At 41.8% G+C, this 24,282-nt stretch overlaps 1 protein-coding gene across 3 annotated transcripts in view; it reads left to right on the top strand.

Annotated features, from left to right (window-relative positions):
* Positions 1-24,282, top strand: part of Marchf10 (membrane associated ring-CH-type finger 10) — an 81,529-nt gene that overhangs the window by 3,640 nt on the left and 53,607 nt on the right. For all 3 annotated transcript variants that reach the window (XM_076870970.2, XM_076870971.2, XM_076870972.1), the window contains exon 2: positions 6,463-6,585. In XM_076870970.2, coding sequence (XP_076727085.2) covers positions 6,463-6,585 — 123 coding nt within the window. The remainder of the gene's footprint in view (positions 1-6,462; positions 6,586-24,282) is intronic.

Genomic DNA, 24,282 nt, shown 5'->3' on the forward strand with positions numbered 1-24,282 from the left:
CTCTCTTGTCGTCTTTCAGATTGCTTTCTTGAAATCTAAGCTGTGCATTTGACTAGGCCATTGGAATACACAAAATCTTTTCGGTGTTTTGCTACACTTAAAGGCAGGCCCGGGACCCAAGAACCTGAGCAAACTGACCCAGCCTCAAGCCTCAACCCCCACCCCCAACCTCCTCTTCCCCTTTGCACTTCGCTCTCTTGACACAAGGGTGGTGAGGATCATAGTTTTAATTTAGGTCTAAAGGAAACCTCTGTACTCACAAGACATACTCACAGTAGTTTTATTTTATTTTTAATTTTGTAAAACCTTTATACTTTACATATCATGAAATTCAATGTTTTAACTGTTCAGTTAATGATTTTTAGTAAATTTACCAAGTTTGCAGCTAGGGCTATCAGTTTTAGAACATTCCCATCATCCCAAAACCATAGTACCCTTTTATATCTCTTTTATATCACAGGGCTAGTGAGATTGTGTTACAATTATCTTTTGAGCAAATGCACAACAGCTCCTTAAGGGCAAGGATTGAGTCTCTCTTATGTTGAACCATGGGCCCTGTCATTCACTAAAGTCAATATTAACCTAACTTGGCCACCAACTCTATTATTAGACTTAGATCCAGCTGACCTGTGACTATTCTTTTTTTTTAATATTTATTTTTTAGTTGTACATGGTCACAATATTTTTATTTTATTTTATGTGGTGCTGAGGATCTAACCCAGGGCCCCACACGTGCTAGGTGAGTGCTCTACCGCTGAGCCACAACCCCAACCCATGACTATTCTTAAGAGTCAAATTCACCTTTTTTTTTTTCTTTTAGCATTTTCAATCCCACTTATCCAGAGATTTGCAAAAAATGAGTATGGTTGTCTTGAAGATGCTCTGGGTATTGTTGAAGTGAGTGTACAGAGATAGTAACTACTTGAAAGGGAACAGCACTGATTTTTTTTTTTAGTTATATGATTCAATCTATTTCTTGCTTTGTTTCAAAAAGTATTTAAAGTAGTGGTTTAAGATTCAATTACATACCAGGCGTGGTACCACACGCCTGTAATCCCAGTGGCTCGGGAGGCTGAGACAGGGAAATCACAAGTTCAAAGCCAGCCTCAGCAATGGCGAGGTGTTAAGCAACTCAGTGAGACTCTGTCTCTAAATAAAAACGTGGCTCAGTGGTTGAGTGCCCCTGAGTTCAATTCCTGGTATACCCCGCAACCCTCCCCAGAAAAGAATTTATTGTATGACTTTAGTGACCTCTCAGTAACCTGGCCCACATATGACCTATATGTATTTAGATAATTTACTGAGACTTGATGTTGGATAGATATCGATGAGCTTGGTCATTTACCAACTGTGGAAATCCTTGTTTTCTCTCTCAGTTCAGCCATCTGCTGGGGACACCAGGGATTCCCTGTTTCAGGGTGTACAAATAGTGTAAGACCTAATAACTAGGTGTGACTCCCAAATCATATACATTTGCCACATATTCCTTCCTGTGCCTGACTTGCCTTTAATGAACTGGCTCAAATTGAAGCCCTTAGAAACCTCCAGCGTAAACCATTCCTGCTCCATCCTAAAATATGCTAAGGGTTGGTATGCACCAAATTAGCAGTGCTTTTCAGGTCTCTGTGCTAGCAGCAGGAGAAGAGGGATAAACCCACCCTGAGTTATTTTGATACTACTCCTTTCAGTGGCTGGGTGGGACCCTTTTGAGAAAACAAGAGGGAACAAACATCTATTTGGCATATTACATGCTATTTCAGAATCTGGTAAACTAGTATATAATTATATGCCATCTCAGAATTTGGCTCTATTTCTTCAAGGGTGTTCATGCTGCATAGTTATGTGTGTGTGTGTGTATGTGTGTGTGTTTCCTTGTGGTCAAATGTGTTTATGTAAGGGAAGGCAGAATTTAGCCATTAATGTCTACTAGAAAGCAGGAGGGAAAGATTACACCTGGCATTTCAGAACAATTTTCTGTAATCCACCGAATGTGTCCAAATGGGTTTCGTCCCATGTCCCTTATTCAGAATCTTGATTCTTTTAAGTGCAGATCAAACAACTAAACGTGACAATATAGATTTATTCAAGGACATGATAGGTGACTTTATACCAGGTGGCAAGAGTTGCAGGGGCAGATGCAGGTTGAGCAACACTAATCTGAAAATCCAAAATCTAAAACACAAAACATTTTTTTGAATCACCAACATGAAGCCCCGAGTGGAAAATTCCACATGAGAAAAATTTGTTTCATAGACAAAGTTATTAAAAATATTGAATAAAATATAAGGTAAAGATGAAACATAAATGAATTTGTTTAGGCTTGGACCCCATCCTCCAGACATGTCATTCTGTAATATACACAAAGTCTGTAAAATCTGGAAGAAAAAAAATCTGAGATCTGAAACAGTTCTGGTCCCCAACATCCAGATAAAGGATACACAACCTGTTACTCAACTTCCCTTCCAACAGGGAAAAGATTCTCTCCCTGGCTCACCTGTGAGATGCGTGTTTTATTTATTTATTTATGAGGAGACTATCATGTCAAACTTTTTAGTGGCTTCAGTTTCTTAACCTTTTAAAATGAATGAATTTCAAGAATGTTATCAATGATAATTAAAACCCAGTCCCCAGGTTTTGTATATTAGAGCATAAGAACAACAAAGCAGCAGCAATTAAAGGCAGTGGCCATGCACGTCTCAAAATACCTCCAGGGTTAGTGTAACAATAGCCCTGTGGATGCCATTACTGACAGAGATGTGAAGCCAGATCACTTTCAGGATGGTTTTTACACCAGAGCTATGTGGCTGGCAAGTGTTCCTGTGGCATGTGGCTTCTTAAGTCATCAGGAGTCCCACTGGTGACTAAAGAAGGAAGACAGATAATAAAAAAAGAATCTCTGAGCACAACTGCAGGCTCAGAAAGTTGTAATGCCAAAGAAAAAGTGGTTTACGATGTGACCCCAAGTGACTGAGAGCAGGAGCTGCTCATTGGGCCGTCTGGGGACTCTAGGCAGGGAAACAGAGCTCTACTTACAGGGCAGAAAAGCAATGATGAGCCCCAGACCCAGACAGAAAGGCTCTTTCTTCTGTGGCCAAGATCATAGTCATGCGCTTTGGCAAGGGCTGACTTTGGAAATAGAAGTAAACCAGGAAATAGGATTGAAAACAGCAATTAAAAACCTGACGACATAGGGGAGGGGGACCTTTGAGGGAACCCTTGCCATGGGCCAGTCACTGCTCCCATGTTACCCACAGAACCTCCCGCTCTCCTCCTAACAGTCTTGCAGATGAGAGAGCTGACAATCAATGGAGTTAGTTCTCAATGCTAGAAAGTAGCAGCCCTGGGGCTCGTGGTGTTTACCAGGATTGAGTTACAGTGAGTCACAAAGCCCCCGCTGTCCCCCACAGGCAGACAGGCACATTCTGTGATTTGCCCCCATGGTGGATGCTTCTGCACAAAAGGCAGCCTGACTGCCTGTGCTGTCGTCAGAGGGTGGGCTGACCGCCGAGCGGGGACACTACCAAAGGAGAAGCGAAGAAGGAAGCCCTGGCTCTCCCCAGAAGGAAAGAAAGAAGTCACCTGCAGCCTTCCATTTCAAGACTGCCCTCTGATGGTCTTGCCACACGGCAGAAGCTTCTTTATAGCCATCTCAGGCCTGACACATGGAATAGAAGGGGAGGATGATAGAAGCGCAGGTTATTAATTGCCAATCCGTTCCTCCTCCCAACCCGTGGGTTTCACCCTCTGCTGGTCACTTCAGGATCCCTACCATAGAGATCTTGTCAACAGCAATGACCCAAAATCACTCACATTTACAAATACAAAGAAAAGTAGCCTTCTGGGGAAAATATGGCTAGGTTCTTGCTTGTTTCTAGGACCAGAAGTCTGGTGGCTCTGTTCCCGTGTTCCTTCTCAGCAGAGCTATGACTGAGAGGATTGATGTTTGATTTGCACAGAAAGATTGCTGGTCATCTCAAGATTAAAATGATCAAGTACCGACCTTGCCGCTGGTTTGTTCTTGCTAATTTACACGAGGAGGGAAAAGGAACCAGAGGCGGGGGAAATGCTTTTCAGTATAGCAAGTCCATCTATCCCTCCTCCCTTTTGGTAAAGAAATATTTAAGTCGTATGCATTCTTGGAGAGAATTTTCAAAAAACACTCAGCCCACAAGAATTCTGTTCATCCCACAAAATCTGCCGTGGTCCTACGTGCATGTGCTCATACTGGCTCCTCCACTTTCAGCCTTTAATACCAGTAGGTTAAGGCGACACAGACATCTGTCACTTTGGGAAACAACACTCCATGCCAGGAATCCCCCTCCCAGGAGTTCTGGTTTGCAGACGTCATAAAAGGACAGAAAAGTGGCTCATATTTCATTGAACTTCATCAAGCTCTTCAGATTTCTTTTAGGTTTGCTTTGGCTCATTTATCATTTCTTGTTTATTTAACTTATTCATTATAGTTACTATCTAGTGTTCTTTGCATTTTCTTTTTTACATTATGAAATAAACACTACCAGGTTATTTATTTCAATGATTTACTATCTATGTGGCATTACTTTTAAAAAAATAAGACAAACAGTGGGACGGGGGGGGGGGGATGCGGGGGAACCGTCATTTCAGAGTGTTCTTCCTCTCCAAGCAAGGCGGGGTGCAATTCCATCTCTCTTCTGGAATCCAGGATTCCACCTGCTGCAGATGACCATCTGGCTTCTGGGGACGAGCTGGAGGCCAGGGCCTTACCTGTGATTCAGTTGAGAAGCACAGTGTGAGCAGGTGCTCAATGTTTTGCTAGTATCAGGTCATTTCTATTCTTAACCTTGTAGCATAATGTTAGACTTTCTCCATGGCATGAAACTCTGGAAAGTACTGCCATATCACATCACAGAGTGTTTCTTGTAACAGAAGGAAAAGAAGGAAAAGAAATCTTTCCTTTCTCAGCCTGTCCAGGAAGCAGGATATGGCAGGTCTACTTTAGTAACAATATTGTTGATCCCACACCAAATCCATTCACTGTGACAGTGGATGATTTGACCCTAGAAGGGCAAAGGTGAATTAGGTCACTGGGTCTACAAGTATAGAAATACTCCTAAAGTATTACTCTTTGGGATTATTTAAAATGTCAGTTGAGATCTTCAAAGCACATGATATCTTGAATTTTTTTAGTCCTAGTTACTAGAGGAGAGAGAGATTTGTTACCAGATTTTATTTGAATTTTGCTAAGAAAAATGGGGGGAATTAGTTCTGTTGCTTATTTTATTTTTATTATTTCGCATTTAGGGATTGGTATTTTTTTTCCAAAGCCAAAATGCAGTTCAATTAATATTAAGATAAAGGGTTACCCTTTATCCACAAGAGATTGAGCCCAAAGTCCCCAATATGTGCCTAAAACTGCAAATAACAATGACTCCTGTATATTGTTTTCTCCCCTGATATCTACATATAAATGATAAAACTGAGTTTATAAATCAGGCACAGTAAAAGATGAATAACAATAAGTGAGGCACAATAGTAGCACATGCCTATAATCCCACCTACTTGGGAGGCTGAGGCAGGAGGACCGTAAGTCTGACAATACTGTCAGCAACTTAGCAAAACTATTTCTGGAATTAATGAAAGAGAATAATTTTAACAATATACTTTAATAAAATTGCCAACATCACTACTTTGAACTGTTATTATGTAAAATAAGGGTCGAGTGAACATAAGCACTTTGATGTTACCACATTGGTTCTGATCACTGAGATAGCTACACAGTAATCGGTAGACAAGCAGCATATATGCTGAATAAAGGGATGATTCATTAGGACAGGACAAGATGAGAAAAGTGAGATTCATCATGCTACTTAGAATGGTACTCAGTTCAAAAACGCATAAATTGTTCATTTCTGGAATCTTCCATTTAATAATTTTGGACCAAAGTTGACCATACCAGAGAAGAGGAGTAATCAGGAAAATGAAAGAGAAAAGATGTCCCATGATCTGGTTCTTAATGATCAGCAGGATTGGCCAAGGGAACATTGTGTGGAGGTTATTCCGAGCAAAGGGAGTAGCATGTGCTAAAGCTAATGTGAAAATTCTGCACACTGAGGGTAACCTTGCAGGCAGGAGTAGCAAGAAGGGGCATCTAGGAAGAGAATGAGATGGAAGGAGAAGCTGATATGGCAGATCAGTATAACCTTCCTCGAGAAGGCAAGTGTTGGGTAAGTTCTTGACAAAATGCCTGTTAGTGTGTTTATTATTTGGACTTATTAAAGCAGTGACTGATATTTTTGACCTGGCGTTTTGTGCGAAAGGCCAATAGGGCAATGCCTGGTCTTTATACTTGATAGCCGACACTTTAGGAACCCTCAGAGAAGGATAACATCTATCTTATGCTCCTCACAATCACAATGAAGCCTCAAGTTGCCAAAACTAGTCATAAATCAAAAACAAAGAAACATTTTTTGTTGTTTTCTCTAGGCTTGTTTGAGACGACAGGAATACAGAAGAGACTCAAAGGATGAGAAGAAACAAGATCAGTTTGAGGGGCAAGAGATAGATTTTGAGAGATCCCGGAATTCAAGCGGGTCATCTTCCAAACAGGTATGGAGAATTCTGGGGGATAGACAGTTTCCTACTCCTGTGTGTGTGTGTGTGTACTCAAAAAGGAGATGTTACAGAATCCTAAAGGTCAGGGCAGGGAGAGGTGCAGGGTAAGGCATGGGCCCAAAGATTCCATCCCAGACACCACCCACCACTTCCCAGCTGTGAGGCCTTCCTACTTTTGGTGAGTGCTTGCTCTTCTTTCCTGTGGTTAAAAGACTCGATGTCGATGGTCTGCAAATACCATCTGCATCAGAAATGCTGGAACACTTTGATTTTAAGAGTTCAAGGCACTGGGCGTTCATGTTTGTGACTTATGGTCTAAGCCACTGCATGCTCGAGTCTAGCTTTTATTTCAAATGGAAGAAGACAGCAAAACATGGTGATAACGTCGTCATGCAAAAACTGGCAATTGTTTAAATATTTTCGCCTAGGATGATAACAAATAATAGGAACAATATCATATTTTTTAGCAGAATGATGAGGATGATAATGATAGCAGTCAAAATAGTTACCATATGTAAGTTCTTACAGCAGACCAGGCACTGTACTAAGTAACTAATACGCATTAGCTTACTTAATTTTCATACATCTATATGTATCTAACACACATACACACACACACACACACACACACACACACACACACACACACACACTTGCCCCATTTTACAGATAGGAAAACTGCACCTAAGAATTAAGAAATTTTACCTACGATCTCACAGCCAGTATGTTGAAAAGTAGGAATTCCATGCCAGGCAGGCTGACCCCAGAGAAGGTATTCCAAACTGCTGAGCTGTCCAATCATATTTCATCTTTAAGATCTTGGCTGTCTGAGAATTTTACTTACCCTGCCTACAAGCTAAATACCACAAACTGCATTCAAGCCTGGTTGTTAGCATGGTGAATTGATTTAAGATGAGTAATATGCCTTTTATGAATTCTTACTTAATATTTTATGCCTGAAATAGACTCCAGAGGGAGGGACTCTCTCTCTCTTTCATATCAGTGGCGTGGATCTCCGAGATAGATCTTGGATACCTGATATCAATCAAATTCTTGTTGAGATTTCTTCTTTAATCTACAGTGTTCACAACTGCAGTTATTTAATGTTCAAAGGACACCTTTAAAACATCTATGATTGATGTTTATGGATGTAGCTGTATCCCTGGGAGAGATGTATACTCCCTAATAAGGGATATAAAATCACAGGACAAAATATCCCGCCTAGAGTCTGAAGGTGAAGGAGACCATCTCACGGTATACCGCCAGCTCCAAGAAGAACATGTTGCTAAGGCTTTTTCCTGTTAGTCAAGGACTAGATATGATGTCTGCTGCTGGATAAACTTAGGGAGTGAGATTAATCCAAAAATTAAATCCAGTTTGGATAGAATAACACATTTTAGCTCTAAGACAAATTCTTACATTTTTACACTTAGAAATAAAAATCAAGAACGGATAAGAAAATTTAAAGTATTTTAAGTCAAACAGTAGTGTGTAGCAATCTTCCTAGAATGGCATTACTAAACAAATGGATTCTTCTGTTTTCACGCAGAGATTCATGTTCATAGTCGGGGCCAGTTTGTATGGCAGCGCGTGCATTTGGGACGTTTGGGACTTGCAGTTTATGCTCCTCTCTACTCATTTTAGGGGACAAGCGGGTGTCAGATTCCTATGGTTTCCTTCTTTCTGCTATAAAAATTAACCACTCTTTCAGACCACTTCTAAATAAGGACATGGTTCTACATATAGAAGTAATTATGTGAAATAGCTTTTATAATCATAGATTATTTGTCTGAATTTTCCGACTCTTAATTTTATTATTCACTTATACTCACCACAAAATAATGAAAAAATTGCATAGAACTGGTAATTTCTATCTAAAGTACAAGTTGGATGCAGTGGCCATGCCTGTAATCCCAACAACTTGGGAGCCTGAGGCAAGAGGATCACATCTTCAAGGCCAGCCTCTTCAAGTTAGGGAGACCCTGTCTCAAAATGAAATTTTAGAAGAGGCTGGAGCTGTAGCTGAGTGGTAGAGTATCCCTGGATTCAATCCTGAGAAACACACACACACACACACACACACACACAGTACGAGGACAGGAGTTTCTGTGTTCATACTATTCCACCATTCCTCGGTGTATCAGAGAACATGAAACATTGCTTACATAATCTCATTTTTTCCAAATGATAAAACTATGGGGCTAGGGTTGTGGCTTAGTGGTAGAGTGCTTGCCTAGCATGCACAAGGCACTGGGTTCAATCCCAGCACCACATAAATGTAAAATAAAGATATGTGTCCACCTAAAACTAAAAACTAAGTATTAAAACACACACACACACACACACATACAAGGGTTTGGTCCTTGACTGTATGAGTGACTTTAAGGCTATATCTTCTCATCAAGAAGAGTGACAGTGGGCTGGGGTTGTAGCTCAGTGGTAGAGCGCTTGCCTCACATGTGTGAAGCACTGGGTTTGGTTCTCAGCACCACATAAAAATAAATTAATTAAATAAAGGTACCATGTCCATCTACAACTAAAAAAATATTTTTTTAAAAAAAAGAAGAAGAGTGACAAAATCAGAATTTTCCACAGTGAAGTTCACTGCTTTGCTTTTAGGGTTGGACCCCCACCTACATTTCTACGAAATCTGATTGTCTTTAAGCCTTCAGAGCCTGGAGATGTCCTGCCATATCTCAATTCCTGAAGGAATGCGCAACTTATTAATAAGCTTTTTTTCTCAGTGTCCATAACACCAGGGAGATCCTGGACCTAGTCTCCCAGAGACTATAAGAAATAAGAGACAAGAAAGCTGGCATCTCCCAAAGGAGAACCAGGCCAGACAGATCCAATTTCCAGAGCTCAGCGTATTGAATGTCACATCAGGAGCTAGAGTGCCAAAATATCTGTCAATCAGAGAGGGGCAGGAGAAGGAAGCTGCTCAGAGAGCCAGTGTGAACCCACCGAAGTCCCCCTCCCTTGGTGCAAATTCCCCGAGTAATTTCCTTCCAGAGATTGCAGTGCTGAAACCTCTAAGTAACATTTTGCCTCTGATTTGTGGAGGCAGGTTTATTCTCTTAGTGAGTGGCTAGTATGAAAGTGAATTGCTTGCTCCATGGAAATTCTTCCACCATTCTGTCACTATGTGGAGCATGCCAGGACCAAATTTTGACACTTGAATTGCAATTTTCATCACTTGTTCATTTCTTAACTCAGATTCGCATTGTGACAATTCTGATGAGCCTGGAACAAGCAAGGCATTTACCATCAGGTGATGGCTCCAGTGTCAAGTTGTCATTTCCAGACACCTGCCTAGAGGTGGGCATGTCCCCAAACATAGTTACCCTGGTGGCTGCTCCACCATGGCACAGCCTCCTCACTACAACCAATGGCTCTAACTGCTGGGTACGAAGAGGTTGTGTTTAATTTAAATCTAGGAATAAGCAATTCCTATCAAGCCCCTGCTGAGTGGTTCTTTAAAGTGGTACCTCCTAAATACACTTCAGCTTGTGATTTGGCATAATAAAAAATATTAATCAAGGCCAGCTCTGTCCCTCTTTACAGTGTGAATTCAGGCAAACCGTTTGCCTTTGAAGCATTTCAATTTCCCATCAAGGGGATACTTGTTATTGTGCTTATCTTGTGGGGATGATTGTGAAAATAAGGGAGATCCCCAAGTGACATACTAACATTTGAATACATATAAACTGTCACGGGTGTCCAGTGCCACCTGCAAATGATGCTGTGACTGGCTTCAGTAGAGGAATCGTTTCTGCTCTTCCTCTTTTTGCCTCAGCCCCATCCAGGCCACATTTTTAAAGGCCAACCTAATTTTAGACCTTTCTCAGGGTTACAGATAACCTCTTAAACAGCTTAATCAGAATTTTAACATGGAAATAAACAGTAGCTTCACATATCCAACTAGAAATTGGATAATTTAGGGGACCAGGAAGCAAAGCAGTCTCCATATAAGGAGAAAATAGCTCTCCTCTTTCCCAGGTGCCCCTAGGGATTGCTGCTGGCTTGGAGGACCTGCTGTGATTGACAGGGGCACCAGGATTTTTCATCCTTTCAAACCTCAGCAGAGAAGAGACAGAAGCCCCAACTCCTTTGTAGAAGATGAGGAAAATGATTAACCCAGGACATGGAGGACAGCAAGCTTCTCTGAAGAGACATGCTACAAGTCCTTCTCATCTTTGGAGATCCTGTATCCTTGCTGCAAGAGAGACTGTTCCCAATGCACCAGCCTCAAGCCCTGAGAACATATTGTCACTGCATTTTCTTTGTTGGGAAGGAAAATGGAGATCAGCCCTCAGTTTTTCAAGAGCACCTTTTCCTTGGCTGATAGGAACCCTCAGCAACCAAGCTATTAAATATTTAGATTGCAGGTCACAAGGACCCAAGGTTACATTGGAAGAAGGCGTAGGCAGTTAACCTGATACCAAGAAGCAACTGGCTGTAGCCCAGGCCCGCTCAGTGTGATGTTTACATCGGTGAGGTCACCTGAACCTCCCAGCAAACAAGGTAAGTTTCAGGAGAAGGCTATTTCCTAACACACACATTTTTAATTGTTTTATCCATGAGAATCCACACAAACTTGGGAGATTAAAAAAAAAAAAAAGGCTCTAAAATGCAACCTGTAATGGTTTAAAAAATCAGCAGGTCTACCACCCCTCCATGAGGGCAGCAGAGGTCTAGAACTGTGGTGTCCAATGCCAGTGGTAACATGCCATGTGTAGCTATTCACATTTAAATTAATTAGAAGTAAATTTAAAATTTAATTCCTGAGTCACACTAGCCATGTTCCACTGGGTCAGAGTCTGCCGTGCTCCACTGTGCTGACACAGAGCATTTTCATCATTGCAGAAAGTTGTGCGGGTCAGTGCTGCTCCAGATGGTCAAATCTAAAACACAAAACAAAACAAGACCCATGAGCCAGGAAAGAGTTTGGCTTCCCAGAAGCTGGACCTGCAGAATCCACAATGCAATACTTTGCATACTGCATCTCCTGGCACTTGTTGGCTTCCCGGTGACCAAACTGTCCCTGAAAGCTGGCTCGATTTGCATTTTGTGTTTTTCCTGTGACCTGGGTATATTTGCATATCTCCTTTCCTTACCTGTTTATCCATCCTACTCTTCCTGTGAAGCCTTCAGCTTCTCCTCTTTCAAAGGGCTCTTAGGGAGTTATTCTCCCATTAATCTGTCAGTGTCAAGCCACTGACACCCTGAACAGTGTCACGAAAGCAGCCACAGCTTGGGACGTGGCCTATGTGTTCTGTGAGTCATGCTTGTAATCTTCTCCAGCTTCTGCGGGTCCATTGTCAGATTCCTTGGGGGCCGGGCCTTCCTTCCCCTGGCCCCAGGCTGTGGGCTGATGAGGCGGTCACGCCCACACACACTGACTCTAACTGCTAAGGGCCCTGCCCTGGCCCGCTGTGAGTCATCTCTCACACCTGGTGAGGTGTTTGTCACAGCTGCCCTCTTGACTTCAGAGCAGATTCTGGGCCCTGGAGGTGCACCTGAGTGATAAGGCAGCTGTGCACAGGGCATCTGGAGCAGGCCGTGTGCGTCACGGAGAGGGAATGTGCAGCCCATCTTCTGACAAGCGCAGATCTGTGGGATCAAACCCCTCAGACTCAAGATGCTGGATGCACCATCTCCCCTTAAATTGGTTCCTCTTCCTGATTTGGTAATTTCTGCCTGAGCCAGAATTCTGCAAGTTGTCTTAGACTCCTCCCCCTCTTCCTTCTGCTCCTCCTCACACTTCAGAGCAGTCAGACACAAAGCCTGTCTGTCTTATCTCCTCTCTTGACTCTGCCCATCATCACTTCCCTTTGCTGGGCCCTGTCTTTGTTTCTTTTTTTTCTTTTTCTTTTTTCTTTTTTTTTTTTTTTTTTTGGTCTGGATCATTGTAGGGATCGTTCCTCTCGTCATCTTATCTAGAAGCAAAATGGATCACAACAGTCCTTTATTAAAAATTCTTCACTACTTCCTCATGGTCTTTGGGATCAAGTCCAAAGACTTAGCAAGGCACTCAAGGCCCTCTTTGGCCTGACCCCTGCGGACACCCCGCACATCCTCAACTATGAGGGCATGCCCTCTGTGAAGAAGAGTATCGAGGGCTTCTCCTGGACATCCAGTGGCTGTTCTTATCCTTCTTGTGTGTTCTCAGGACACCCTTGGGTACATCTTTTACCATGGGTACATCTTGTCTGCCTCCTCCTCCCTTAGACTCAGAGGTAGTCACAAGATGCCACTGTTTACTGTTACTTTTCCAATACCTGGCAGGAAATAGGGGCTCAATGCTTGATACCTAATGTATTAGGAATGTGCACATATTGAAAGTCACAACTGTAAGGACAGAAAAGCCACCCTGCATGAGAGAAGACAAAGGACAGCATTACTTTGAATGGAGAATTCTGTCTGACCTGGCTTTGAAATTATCAAGAGAGGAGTGTGGTTTGGTGAGACTGTGAATCGACAATGACCAGTTTGGGCTTGAAAATTAGTCGGTTATGAACCACAAATCCCTGAAATGCTGGTGACCAGAGTAAAAAGCTAAATTCCTGGTAGACCATTCTGCCAAGAGACAAATGACTTCTTCCTTCAAGCCTGGGTAAGTTCCCTTGGTCACAGGTAGGCAAACACACAAAGACATCAGAATGCTGGGCTGTGGCTCTCAGTCAACAGAGGAAACTCGGCCCAGAGGTGACTCAGGACTTGCCTGGACTTTACAACTGAGGTCATCCGTTGTGGTTGAATGTTCTGCAGGATAACTCACCAGACTGAACTGGCTAGTTCTTTTATGATTAGGTTGTAGATGCATGCTGGGTACAGGCCCCTCTCCAGGCAAACCAGCTCTGGAGGTCTGAAGGTTGAAGCAGCAGTAATGGAGTAAATGAATGAAAACTATCTGCGCCAAAGCCAGTGGTGCTTCATTTCTCCTTTACTTCTGCACTTTGTCTAAGTTCCACTAGGTAATTTAAAAATAGGGCATGACATTCAAATGAGGCAACTGTCAGTTTAAATTGTGATTGGTTCCAGAAAGGTGTCCTGCCTCTTTCAGCAGATAAGACAACCGCTTCCTTCCACCAGGGTGATTCTACCATGTGGCTGAGTTGATACCAACACCAGTTGTGATCCCTGTTCAGTGAAAATGTTGGTGCCAAGAATTGGTGGCCTCTGACCCAAAGAGCTCCCTGTGTCAATTAGATTTAGCAGCTCAGAAATTGCATGAGAGAAGATTATGATAAAATATCTTTTTTTTCTTTGTATGTAATAGCATATATTTCAAGTTTACTACATTTTATTAAAATTACCTACTTTTAAAAAATGGTAACAATTAATCTCTAAAACCAAAAAACTTGTTAAAAACCAATTAAAATTCAGATATCAAAACTTAAAAACGTTTCAATTACGAGATAATAATATTCAGGTGCATACCTGCACTAAATATATTTTATAACACCTGGCATTTCATCCTAAAACAGTGTTTTATATTGCTTTATTCATTAAAAATTATAATGCAATTATTAATTAAAAATAAAGCAAAATTAAAAAATAAAATAAAATGCAAAAATTATAAATCACTGTGTATAAACCACTGTGTTGGGTACTATGGGGATATAGTAATGAATAAACCATGCCCCGCCCTCAAGTAGTTTAGAGTTGGTAAATAAGGTTATATAAATGCCTACAGATTTTAAGCTGATCCTAATTTCATGGTCAAGATCTGGGGAGTTGGGTATGAGGTGGGGAGCTGAGGCAGGGAGGATTTTCCAGGAGGAAGGAAGAGGGCCTAATCAAGCCTCATCTGGGATATGGCCAGCGTCCAGTCTCCCTGCAGCAGGAAATGTGTGTCAGCCCTCTTGCCAGAGCTTCCCTATGACTCCTTGCCATATAGGGAAGGCTGCCTCTTCACTGAGGATGCTCCTTCCTAACCGTCCTCCAGGGGGCGCTCTCCTTGCCACTCCAGCAACTCCACCAGGAAGCTGGAGGGCGTCCTTGCTCCCCAGTTCTGCTCCCAAACCATTGCTCTCCTTGCTCTGTTGGTTTATGCTGTTTCACTCCAATGCCTTCCCCCATTGGTCATCCCCATTAGTCTCCTGGCCACTCTCCTTTACTCAGTGAAGGCTCTGGTAAGCAGTTCAGTCTCTGTCCACCCCATCTCCTGATTTCCTGCCACCGTCCTTGCCGACTTCAGCAACCACCTGGATAACCCAGCCACACCCTGGCTCCTCAGTTCCTGATGCTTCTCAAGAGCCCTGCTCCATTCTGTTCTGCTGCACCTATCCCCAAGGCACATCCCTGACCTCTGATGTCACCCCCCAAATGATCCTGTCATTACTGCTCTCTAGACCTCCCAGCTCTGTGAATCCATCACTTCTAGTGTGACATCTTCGACCTCTTGGGAATCTCTGTTCCATTGGGATTCTTCTCCCTTTGCCCTATGATCACCCCGCTCTGTACTGGTATCTCCTTTCTAAGCAACCTAAATTCTGTAATTTAGGTTTGTAATTCTTTGCATAATTCTTTACCTCTTTGTAATTCTTTATTCGTTTGTCTTTTTTCACACCTGTCATCAAGCTCTGCACATCCAGTCTCTGGGCCTATATTCCGGTCACTGTCTATTGCTCAAGAAAAATCACTCCACTTTTTGAATAATGGTGTCACTGAAAGGTTACAGCCACCAACCTCCTGGAACTCCTCAAAGCTGCCCAGTTACTCTACCCAACTCTCTTCCACCTCAAACCTCCTTCCTTCTCCCCAGTCTTCAATCCCTTTTTTCTTCCACCCCACACCATATGCCCAGATTCTAAAATCAACCTCTGTACCTGTGTCAGGATCCACCCCCTTGCCCTTCTCAGGACCTTACTTAGTCCCTCCCTTCCCTGCCTGTACCTCCAATTTGGTACCAGAGTGTTCCCATCAGCGGGTAATCGTAATCTAAGGCCTCTCACCAAAAAAAAGAAAAAAAAGAACAGAACAGCCCTTCCTTATCCCACACTCCCCTCCACTTATTTCTTTTTCACAGCCAAAGTTCCCAGAAGAATCATTTACACTGCCTGACTCCACTTCCCCACCTCCTACTCACGCCCCAGCCCACTCCAATCTGGCTTCACACTCCTCATTCCACAGAAATGGCTCTTCCTCGAGCCACTTCCACATCCCTGAATGCTGCAGATCTCTTTTGGTCCTCACCGCGCTTGACCTTGGGGCAGCTTTGGACTCTGTTGGCTGCTGCCTCCTCCACATGCTGCCCCCTGAGCATCTGCAAAGCAGCTCTCCCCCTGGCTTCCTCCCTGTCTCTGGAGGCGGTCTCTCATCTCTGCTTCTCATCCTCCTCCAGCTGGCTCTGAATCCTGGGATTCCTCGAGGCTCGCTTCTCTTCCACTCTACACCAGGGGTCTTAGGCTATTTTTGTGCCACAAACCTCTTGGCCGCGAGTGCATCCCCTTCTCAGAATAATATTTCCAAATGTATAAAATAAGGTACACAGGCTTTCAAAGGAAACCACTTTTATTGAAATAGTCATCAAAATATTTTTAGAAATTTGTGATTCAGTAATATGTATGCTTCCTTATTAACACTTTAAATAACAAGTGATGGGCGTAAAGGGTATTTTGAGACATCTGCAATGAATTTAATGAGATGCGAAAATATCTGTGATTTCCATTGGTGACAAAAATCACAGGTCCTGCTAATACTACTTGTGGTTTGTTGCCTGCATTCATAGATGAAAGATCTGCTTAGATTTCAGGTACAGGGTTAGTGGAACTTTAGAAAGATATGATTTTTTTTTTTTTTTTTTGCCATCCAAGTTCATGGCAAAGGCTTTTCTTCCCTAAGAAGCTGTGTATTCTAGTTATCTGATGAACATTTAACTGCCAAAGTCAAGATGTTAATGACCAGTGCTTCCCAAATCTGTATTTCCAACCTAAAGTTCATTTTTGATCTCCAGATCTAATTGTTTATATATCCCAACTGTTTATTTACTATATCTACTGGGGTGCCTCAAAGACACCTCAAACTCAGCAGGCCCAGGTCTAAAGTTCCCACCATGACCCTTCATCCTTCCTTCTATGTAGCATCATTGGAATCTGACATTTCCTCTCCACCTTTCCCCTGGTTCAGTTCATCATCAACGCCTATCAACTTTGCTTTCCCAATGTCTTTTTGACCCATCTGTATCTTTCCCAGCAGCACCAGCTCCCTTTGTGACCGCAGTGGTTAGATTAGATTATGTAAATTGTAACCTAATTGTAACCCTCACACTTGACTCCTGCCCCACGTCTCCTTCCCATACCACAGGCACAGCCATGAGAACAAGTGGAGCTCACTTCACCTCATTTGCTTGCTGAAGCCCCTTCCGTGGCATTCTTATGGCTCTTGGAATTTTATGCTTATTTAATTATTATGAATTAATCTACCTCCACTCACAGAATATAGCCCTTAAAGAGTAAGATCTTGTTTTTACTCACATTCTCTAGTCCCCAGTGTGAGAAGTTATGTTGTATTATAGTTTAGCTGGTGTGGATTAACAGGTGGTAACTATAGGCAGTTGAGGTGAGGCTAGAGGAGGCGGGTCCCTGGGGGCATGTCTTTGGGGTTTATATTCCCTGGTGAATGGAGCACTCTCTCTGCTTCCTGGTGGCCATGTCCTGAGCCACTTCCCTCTGCCACACCCTTGCGCCATGATGTTCTGCCTCACCTTTTGCCCAGAGTTTTGGAGCAGCCATCTATGGACTGAGACCTCTGAAACTGTGAGATAAAATAAGTGTTTCCTCCTCTAATTGTTCTTGGCAGATCTTTTGGTCACAGTGACAACGAAGCTAATTAAAACACATTGCCTTCTCCCTGGAGAGGTTCCTTTTCTGCGCAACAGCCTAAAGCACCAAGTGTAAGACCACTTTCAAATTTATCTTTGATTTTGGTGGTGCTGGGAATCAACCCCAGAGTCTTGAGCATGCATCAAAATTTATCTTATATTGACTCCTGTATTGATTGTTGGTTTCTTGTTGCCACATGATACCATGAAGGGAACAAATTTTTAATCTAATGTAATAAATGTTTATTATGGACTATATGTTTTCACCATTCCTTTGAATAACCCAGCCACATGCTGGTAGTGTTCCCACAAGGCATCTAGTTTATCCTACATCCCTAATATCTATATATCTATATTTCTGTTCCATTTCCCCCCAGCATTTTACAGTGAAAGCCTGCAGACACACAGAAAAATTGAAAGAATTGTACAGTACCTATCTGTATACCTAGCAGCCAGTTTCTATATTGTTGGCATTTTGCTACATTAGCTTTATTCCACATCCATCCATCCATTCATCCATTCATCCATCTTGTATTTTGGTGTGTTTCATAGTAAGCCATTGTACTCTGCAGCCCTAAGCACTTCAGCAAGGACATCATTAACCAGAGTTGCCTGTTTGTTTATGGGTTTTGTGGTTTTGATTATTCATTTTGTTTTTTCAGGTTTTGTTTTAGAGGTAAAAAAAAAAATTACTTGCAGTGAATCATTCACATCTTAAAGAGTAATGCTTGGTGAGTTCTGACCATGCATGTGCAGTGCTAGCCAACCCCCACCCATCAAGTTCCCACCACTCTCTGAAGAGCCTTCCTGCCCCTCCCATCCAGCTATGCCCTGTCCCACTCAGAGGTGACCACTGTTCTGAGTATTTTCACCACAGATTTATGCCTTTTCTCCTTCTGTTCTTAAAAGCCATTGTCTTTGAGGTCAACTTTATGTCATCTCTTAGAAATAGGTAGAATATACATTTTAAATAAATTAGATAAATGAATGAATCTGTTTAATAAATTATAATTACAATCATCTCCAAACATGACAAAGTTTTTTTTTTAAATATAACAGAGAAGTTGTATAGAAACTGATATTCTCATATATATCTTAAATGTAAATTGATACAATATTTTTGGAGGATGATTTAGAAAAAAAAATTTCAAATCTTTGTGATGCTTTTAATCTAGTGATATAATCCCCACTTTGGAGACTTAAAGACATAACTAGAGATATATTGAAATTTACAATGATATTCTTCAAACAGTATTTATCATAACAAACAGTTGGAAGGAACCAACAAAAGAATTATGATATTCATACAAGGAGGAATATATTCTAAAGACAAAGAGAACTTCAAAGAACTAATAAAACTTACTTAGCAGATTTATTCCTACAGTCATATTTGCATTATAATTCTGAAATTGTTTCATGTTTACTGCAGGGTAAAACAAACGAATAAACATAAATATAATTAAGGAATAAAGATTTTAAATATGAAAGAGATACAAATGCAGAAGTAATGGAAAGCCTTGTAGTGTTAAATTTTAATTAGAAATATTGCTGTGGATTCATAATTTTTTAAATACATATTTCTAATTCATTCCAGTGGAAGGATCTAGAAATAGTGCTTCTCCAATGGCAATGAACACACCTAATGCTTTCAACTAGAAGGAACCAGAACTTGAGAAATAACTGACTCCAGGTCTGAGGCACATAAAGTACAAGACAGACTATGATATATATTTTTTTAGTGGAACACAATACCTTTATTTTGTTTATTTATTTTTATGTGGTGCTAAGGATCGAACCCAATGCCTCACAGGTGCGAGGCAAGTGCTCTACAGCTGAGCCACAACCCCAGCCCCAGACTATGGTATTTTGTTGTACCAGAAAACAAAGAAGTACTCAAAGACTTGCTAAAAGCTACCTTCAACAGACTCTCACCTTAGGTTTTAGCACAACCTAAGCAACAAAAACTTTGATGAGCTAATCAAATGAAACATATCCTTGAGACCACACAATTAATTAATTAATAAGAGGAAAAGGAGAAGGAAATGAACTTCTTTAGAGAAGGATGCCAGCTAGTAAGTGTAGAAGAGAAGAAAGAATTAGAAAAATCATCATTTAGGGGCTGGGGATGTGGCTCAAGCGGTGGCGCGCTTGCCTGGTATGCGTGTGGCCCGGGTTCGAGCCTCAGCACCACATACAAACAAAGATGTTGTATCCGCCAAAAACTGAAAAATAAATATCAAAAAAGTTCTCTCTCTCTCTCTCTCTCACCTCTCTCTTAAAAAAAAGAAAGAAAGAACGAAAGAAAATCATCATTTGGCTGCCCTAGTGCAAAACACATCAAAAGAAGCTCAAGTCATTGGGTGAGAAACTGTTTGGAAATAGGCCATTCAGCAAGTGTCAAAGAATCATCCCACAGACAACTTGCTGGCTACACTGGAGGATGTGCTAGAGAATCCTGACCTTATCCTGGAGCCCAAACAGCATTAGCAACATTAGGACCACCGAGCAGTGTGGCTGCCGATGTGATTGTGCAAAGAAAGACAATAGCCCGGCATGGTGGCATGTGCCTATAAACCCAGCATCTCGGGAGGCTGAGGCAGGAGGATTGAGCATTCAAAGCTACTCTCAGTAGCTTAGCAAGGGCCTTGGCAACTCAGCAAGGCCCTGTCTCTAAATAAGATATTCAAAAGGGCTGGGGTTATGGCTCAGTGGTTAAGTTCCCCTTGGGTTCAATCTCTGGTACAAAAATTAAAAAAAAAAGAAAGGCACCACATCATCTATAAAATATTCATATGCAAAATGATTAACCTGAATTTCATTAAGAGGCAACAAATTCAGGACATAAGATATTTTATGTGGCAGCTGGTTTAGATGGTAAAAATCCTGAAAAAAGAACAAAGGGCAGAGAACAATTCTAGATTAGAAGACGAAAGGGATATAATAACTGCATGCTAAAAAAGATATCTTGGGGACAATTGGGTTTGAATATGCTCTGTATATTAGGTAATATTATGAAACTATTAAAGTTTCTTCGGTAAGATAATGGTATTGTGACTTTGTAGGCGAATGCATGCTGAAGTATTTAGGGCCAAAGTATATTGGAGTTTGGCCACTTTGAAATTATTCAGAGAAAGAATAGGAAAGAGAGAGAGAGAGCAAATTGACAAGGTAAAAAAATGTGGTTATTTATACTATTTTTTCGACTTCTCTATAGATTTGAAAATTCTCAATATGGGTGAAAAGAAGTATAGAAAGGTGTCTATTGCTGGAATGTATTGCTAAGTGAAGCAGTATGTGTGGCGCAATTTTACTTTGTAAGAAAAAAATCATCTTTATACCTACGCATAATAATAGTACACATTAAGGTAATGTTGGCTGCTGTAACAAAGAGACTAAATATGCACTGGCTCAGTCAAGATGGAAGTTTATTTCTTGCATATGACAGTCCTGGTTGGATGACCTCGGCAGGCTGCTCTTCTCTATGGAGACTTCCAGGGACTCAGGCTGCTGTCTTCAGCATGTGACTTTCCAAGCTGCCAATCCAGCTCACAGGAAGGGGGCAGGCAGAGGTCCAAGGCCAGAGATTTTCTCTGAAGCAGACTGTTCACATCTCTTCCGCTCATGCTCCCCTAGTGAGACCTTCCTCCTGAGGCCCCGCTTTGTGCAGCTGAAAAATTCAGTGCTAGGTGGGCAGCCACATTGCAGCTTTGACTCCTGCAGCTTTAGCAGCGATTTCAGTAGAAAGCTAGTAGTCTCCCTCATGGTCATAAAAAATGTCTGAAAGATTACAGACCAACCCGTTTGCAGTTTTTATTTCAAGGTCAAAATATTTTTGAGTGTTTTAATATTCTTTCTTTTCTGGGGTGTATGTGTGATACTAGAGCTTGAACTCGGGGTGCTTTACCACTGAGCTACATGCTTGGCCCTTTTTAACTTTTTTATTTTGAAACAGGGTATTGCTAAATTGCAGAGGCTGGCCTTGAACTTGGAATCCTCCTGTCTCAGCCTCCCAAGTCACTGGGATTACAGGCATGTGCCACTTCCCCCAGCTTAATTTTCTTTTGTAATGCTTGTCTCTGATTTTCTGCTATAAGCATGCATTTCACTGGTAACAAAGAAAAAAAATTAGACTTTAAAAAAATAAACCATTGAACTATGGCAATACATGCCTACCCATGTTTATAGCAGCACAATTCACAGTAGCCAAACTATGGAACCAGCCTACATGTCCATCAGTAAATTAATGGATAAAGAAAATGTGGAACATATACATCAGGAGTTTTATTCAGCCATAAAGAAGAATGAAATTATGACATTTGCAGGAAAATGGATGGAACTAGAGAAAATTACGTTAAGCGAAATAAGTCAAACTCAGAAATTCGAGGGTCCTATGTTTTCTCTCAGATTGGAAGCTAGAGAGGAAGAAAAAAAAAGAATGGGGCTGGGGATGTGGCTCAGGCGGTAGCACGCTCACCTGGCATGCGTGTGGCCCGGGTTCGATCCTCAGCACCACATACAGACAAAGAAGAGGGAGAAGATCTCATGAAAATCAAAGGGAGATCAGTAGAGGAAACGGACCAGGGAGAGGGAGGAGGGCACTGGGGAATGGTACCGGCCAAATTAGATCATTGTATTATGTGCGTGTGCAAGAACATAACAACAAATCCCATCATCATCTACAACTATAATGCACCAATAAGAAAATATGGGAAAGGGGCTGGAGTTGTGGCTCAGCGGTAAAGTGTTCACCTAGCATGTGTGAGGCCCTGGGTTCAATCCTCAGCACCACATAAAAATAAATAAAACAAAGTTGTTTTTTTAAAAAAAAGTATGGAAAAAATAAACCATTGAAACAACAGAGAGATGGGACTTGGGTTGTGGCTCAGCAGTAGAGCACTTGCTAGCACTTGTGAGGCGCTGGGTTCGATCCTTAGCACCATATATAAATAAATAAAATAAAGGTATTATGCCCTACTATAACTACATATATATATATATATATATAGATATAGATTTATATAATATTAAGAAAAGAAACAACAGAGAGACCATTTCACTGGCAAATTTGCAGGATGCTTTGTTTTCTTCCTCCAAAGGAAGCAAATTAAAGTTCCACTTTAAGCAATTTTTTTTTTTTACTCAGAAACCTTTAGATGGACTTGATTCACTGTCACATTGATTCTCAGAGCTCCCGGCAAGCAGACCCTCCCTCCACCCCCTCTACTCTGGCCCCTGGACTGACTGACCAGGAGTCACAGTGTGATTCCACTCCATGTTCACATGGCTCGCATGTACCTCCAGCATCGCTGGTTTCTGCTCATGCTTCACGTCCCAGCGCATACCATCAACCTCTCTTGACTTCTCATCTTTTCTCAGGCATTTCAATGGCTTGAGCATTGGATTTGACCCAGTTTATCACTTAATTCAGTGTGGTTTTGCGTTTGGCTTGTAAGGCATTGCACTTGGGTCTCCCAGCTTATGCTTCTGGTTTCTGTGTTCCTGCAAGTGCCTGGCACTCAGCTGAAGACGTAGCAGGTGAATATGGTGCTTCTCGTTGCCTTCCATGTTTCATGACCTCTTATTTTGAGTAGGCAGCTTTTTCAAGGATGACCTCCACTGGAAGGCCAAACCCTTCATGTTGTTCAGAGTCTCCTCTCAGCTTAAAAGGAGACTATAAATTCAAATAAAGATGAAGGGAACATACATTGTAGCAAAACCATATCTGAAAAATACCCAACTCCGGGGAAATTTTGATGTGGTACTAAGCACTACCTTTTAGTGCTCAAATGTTTAAAATCCAACCATTTTCTGCCCACATACTGCTTCTTTACCCACTGCCCACCACACAGAACCCATCCCTAGGACATCTGGAGAACAATGAACACAGGTGTTCCCAGTATTGAGAAACCCAAAGCATGTACCCATGTCAACTGTGGCTTCTTCAACATGCCAATGGTTAATGTACATTATAAGAAATACCTAACAGGCATCAGAAAGTATGTCATGTTTGCTATTTCTGTAGTTCACTGCCTCTGGGCATTCCATAGTGGGATGAATAGTAATTGCAAAGCAAGTTCTAAAGTCCCACACATACTCCACTTTCAAGAGCAGACCCAATGGTGACCAAATGTTAGGGAGATTTTAATCACTGAGGCCACTCAGGAGAGAGCCCCAGATGGATCATTCCAACCTTCTAGCATGCAAATCAGAAGTCTGAAGGCAGGAGAGAGTTCTCTAGAGAACCTGATGCCATGTTGGTTATGTCTATGGCAGCCCAGCTGCCTCCAAAAAGCATCTTGTGCCAAAATGAAGAGCAAGAGCTTTCAAGTTGACCCTGTATTGCCCAGCCTCCCCTGGCAGCCACATCCTTAGGTGGAAGGACAAATAAGCTTAATTTGGACTCTGGTGTTACATTTTACAGTTCTGGTGACCTCTAAATGTCCTGAAAACATGGGAAGGCTTTTGCTGCTCTTAGACTTTTTTCTGGACAAGAGAAAGTTTAATTTGCTTGGTGCTAAACCCACTCCATGTACAATACTGCTCCATGGTAGAACATGCTTTATACTTCTTTGATATGTAAAGGTATCCATCCTAACCAGAGTGCCATTTATGCATCCTATCCTTAATTCCCTAAGGCAATTTTTATGTTTGCAGCACAATTTGAATGTGGACTTTGGGGACAGCACTCTGAAGATACTCGTTTGCACACATGGTCCCTAGTCAATGCTAGTCACATGGTCTCATGTCCCAGTTTGACTGCAGAAGTTCACTTCCTTGATCACGGTCTTCACAATCCCATGGGACTAAGTTTATTTCAAATGTAATGAACACAATCTTTCCCTGGCTCCAGCCTCCTCTTCTTC

This window comes from Callospermophilus lateralis, chromosome 11 (assembly GCF_048772815.1).
Source record: "Callospermophilus lateralis isolate mCalLat2 chromosome 11, mCalLat2.hap1, whole genome shotgun sequence".
Classification (NCBI taxonomy): Eukaryota; Metazoa; Chordata; class Mammalia; order Rodentia; family Sciuridae; genus Callospermophilus; species Callospermophilus lateralis.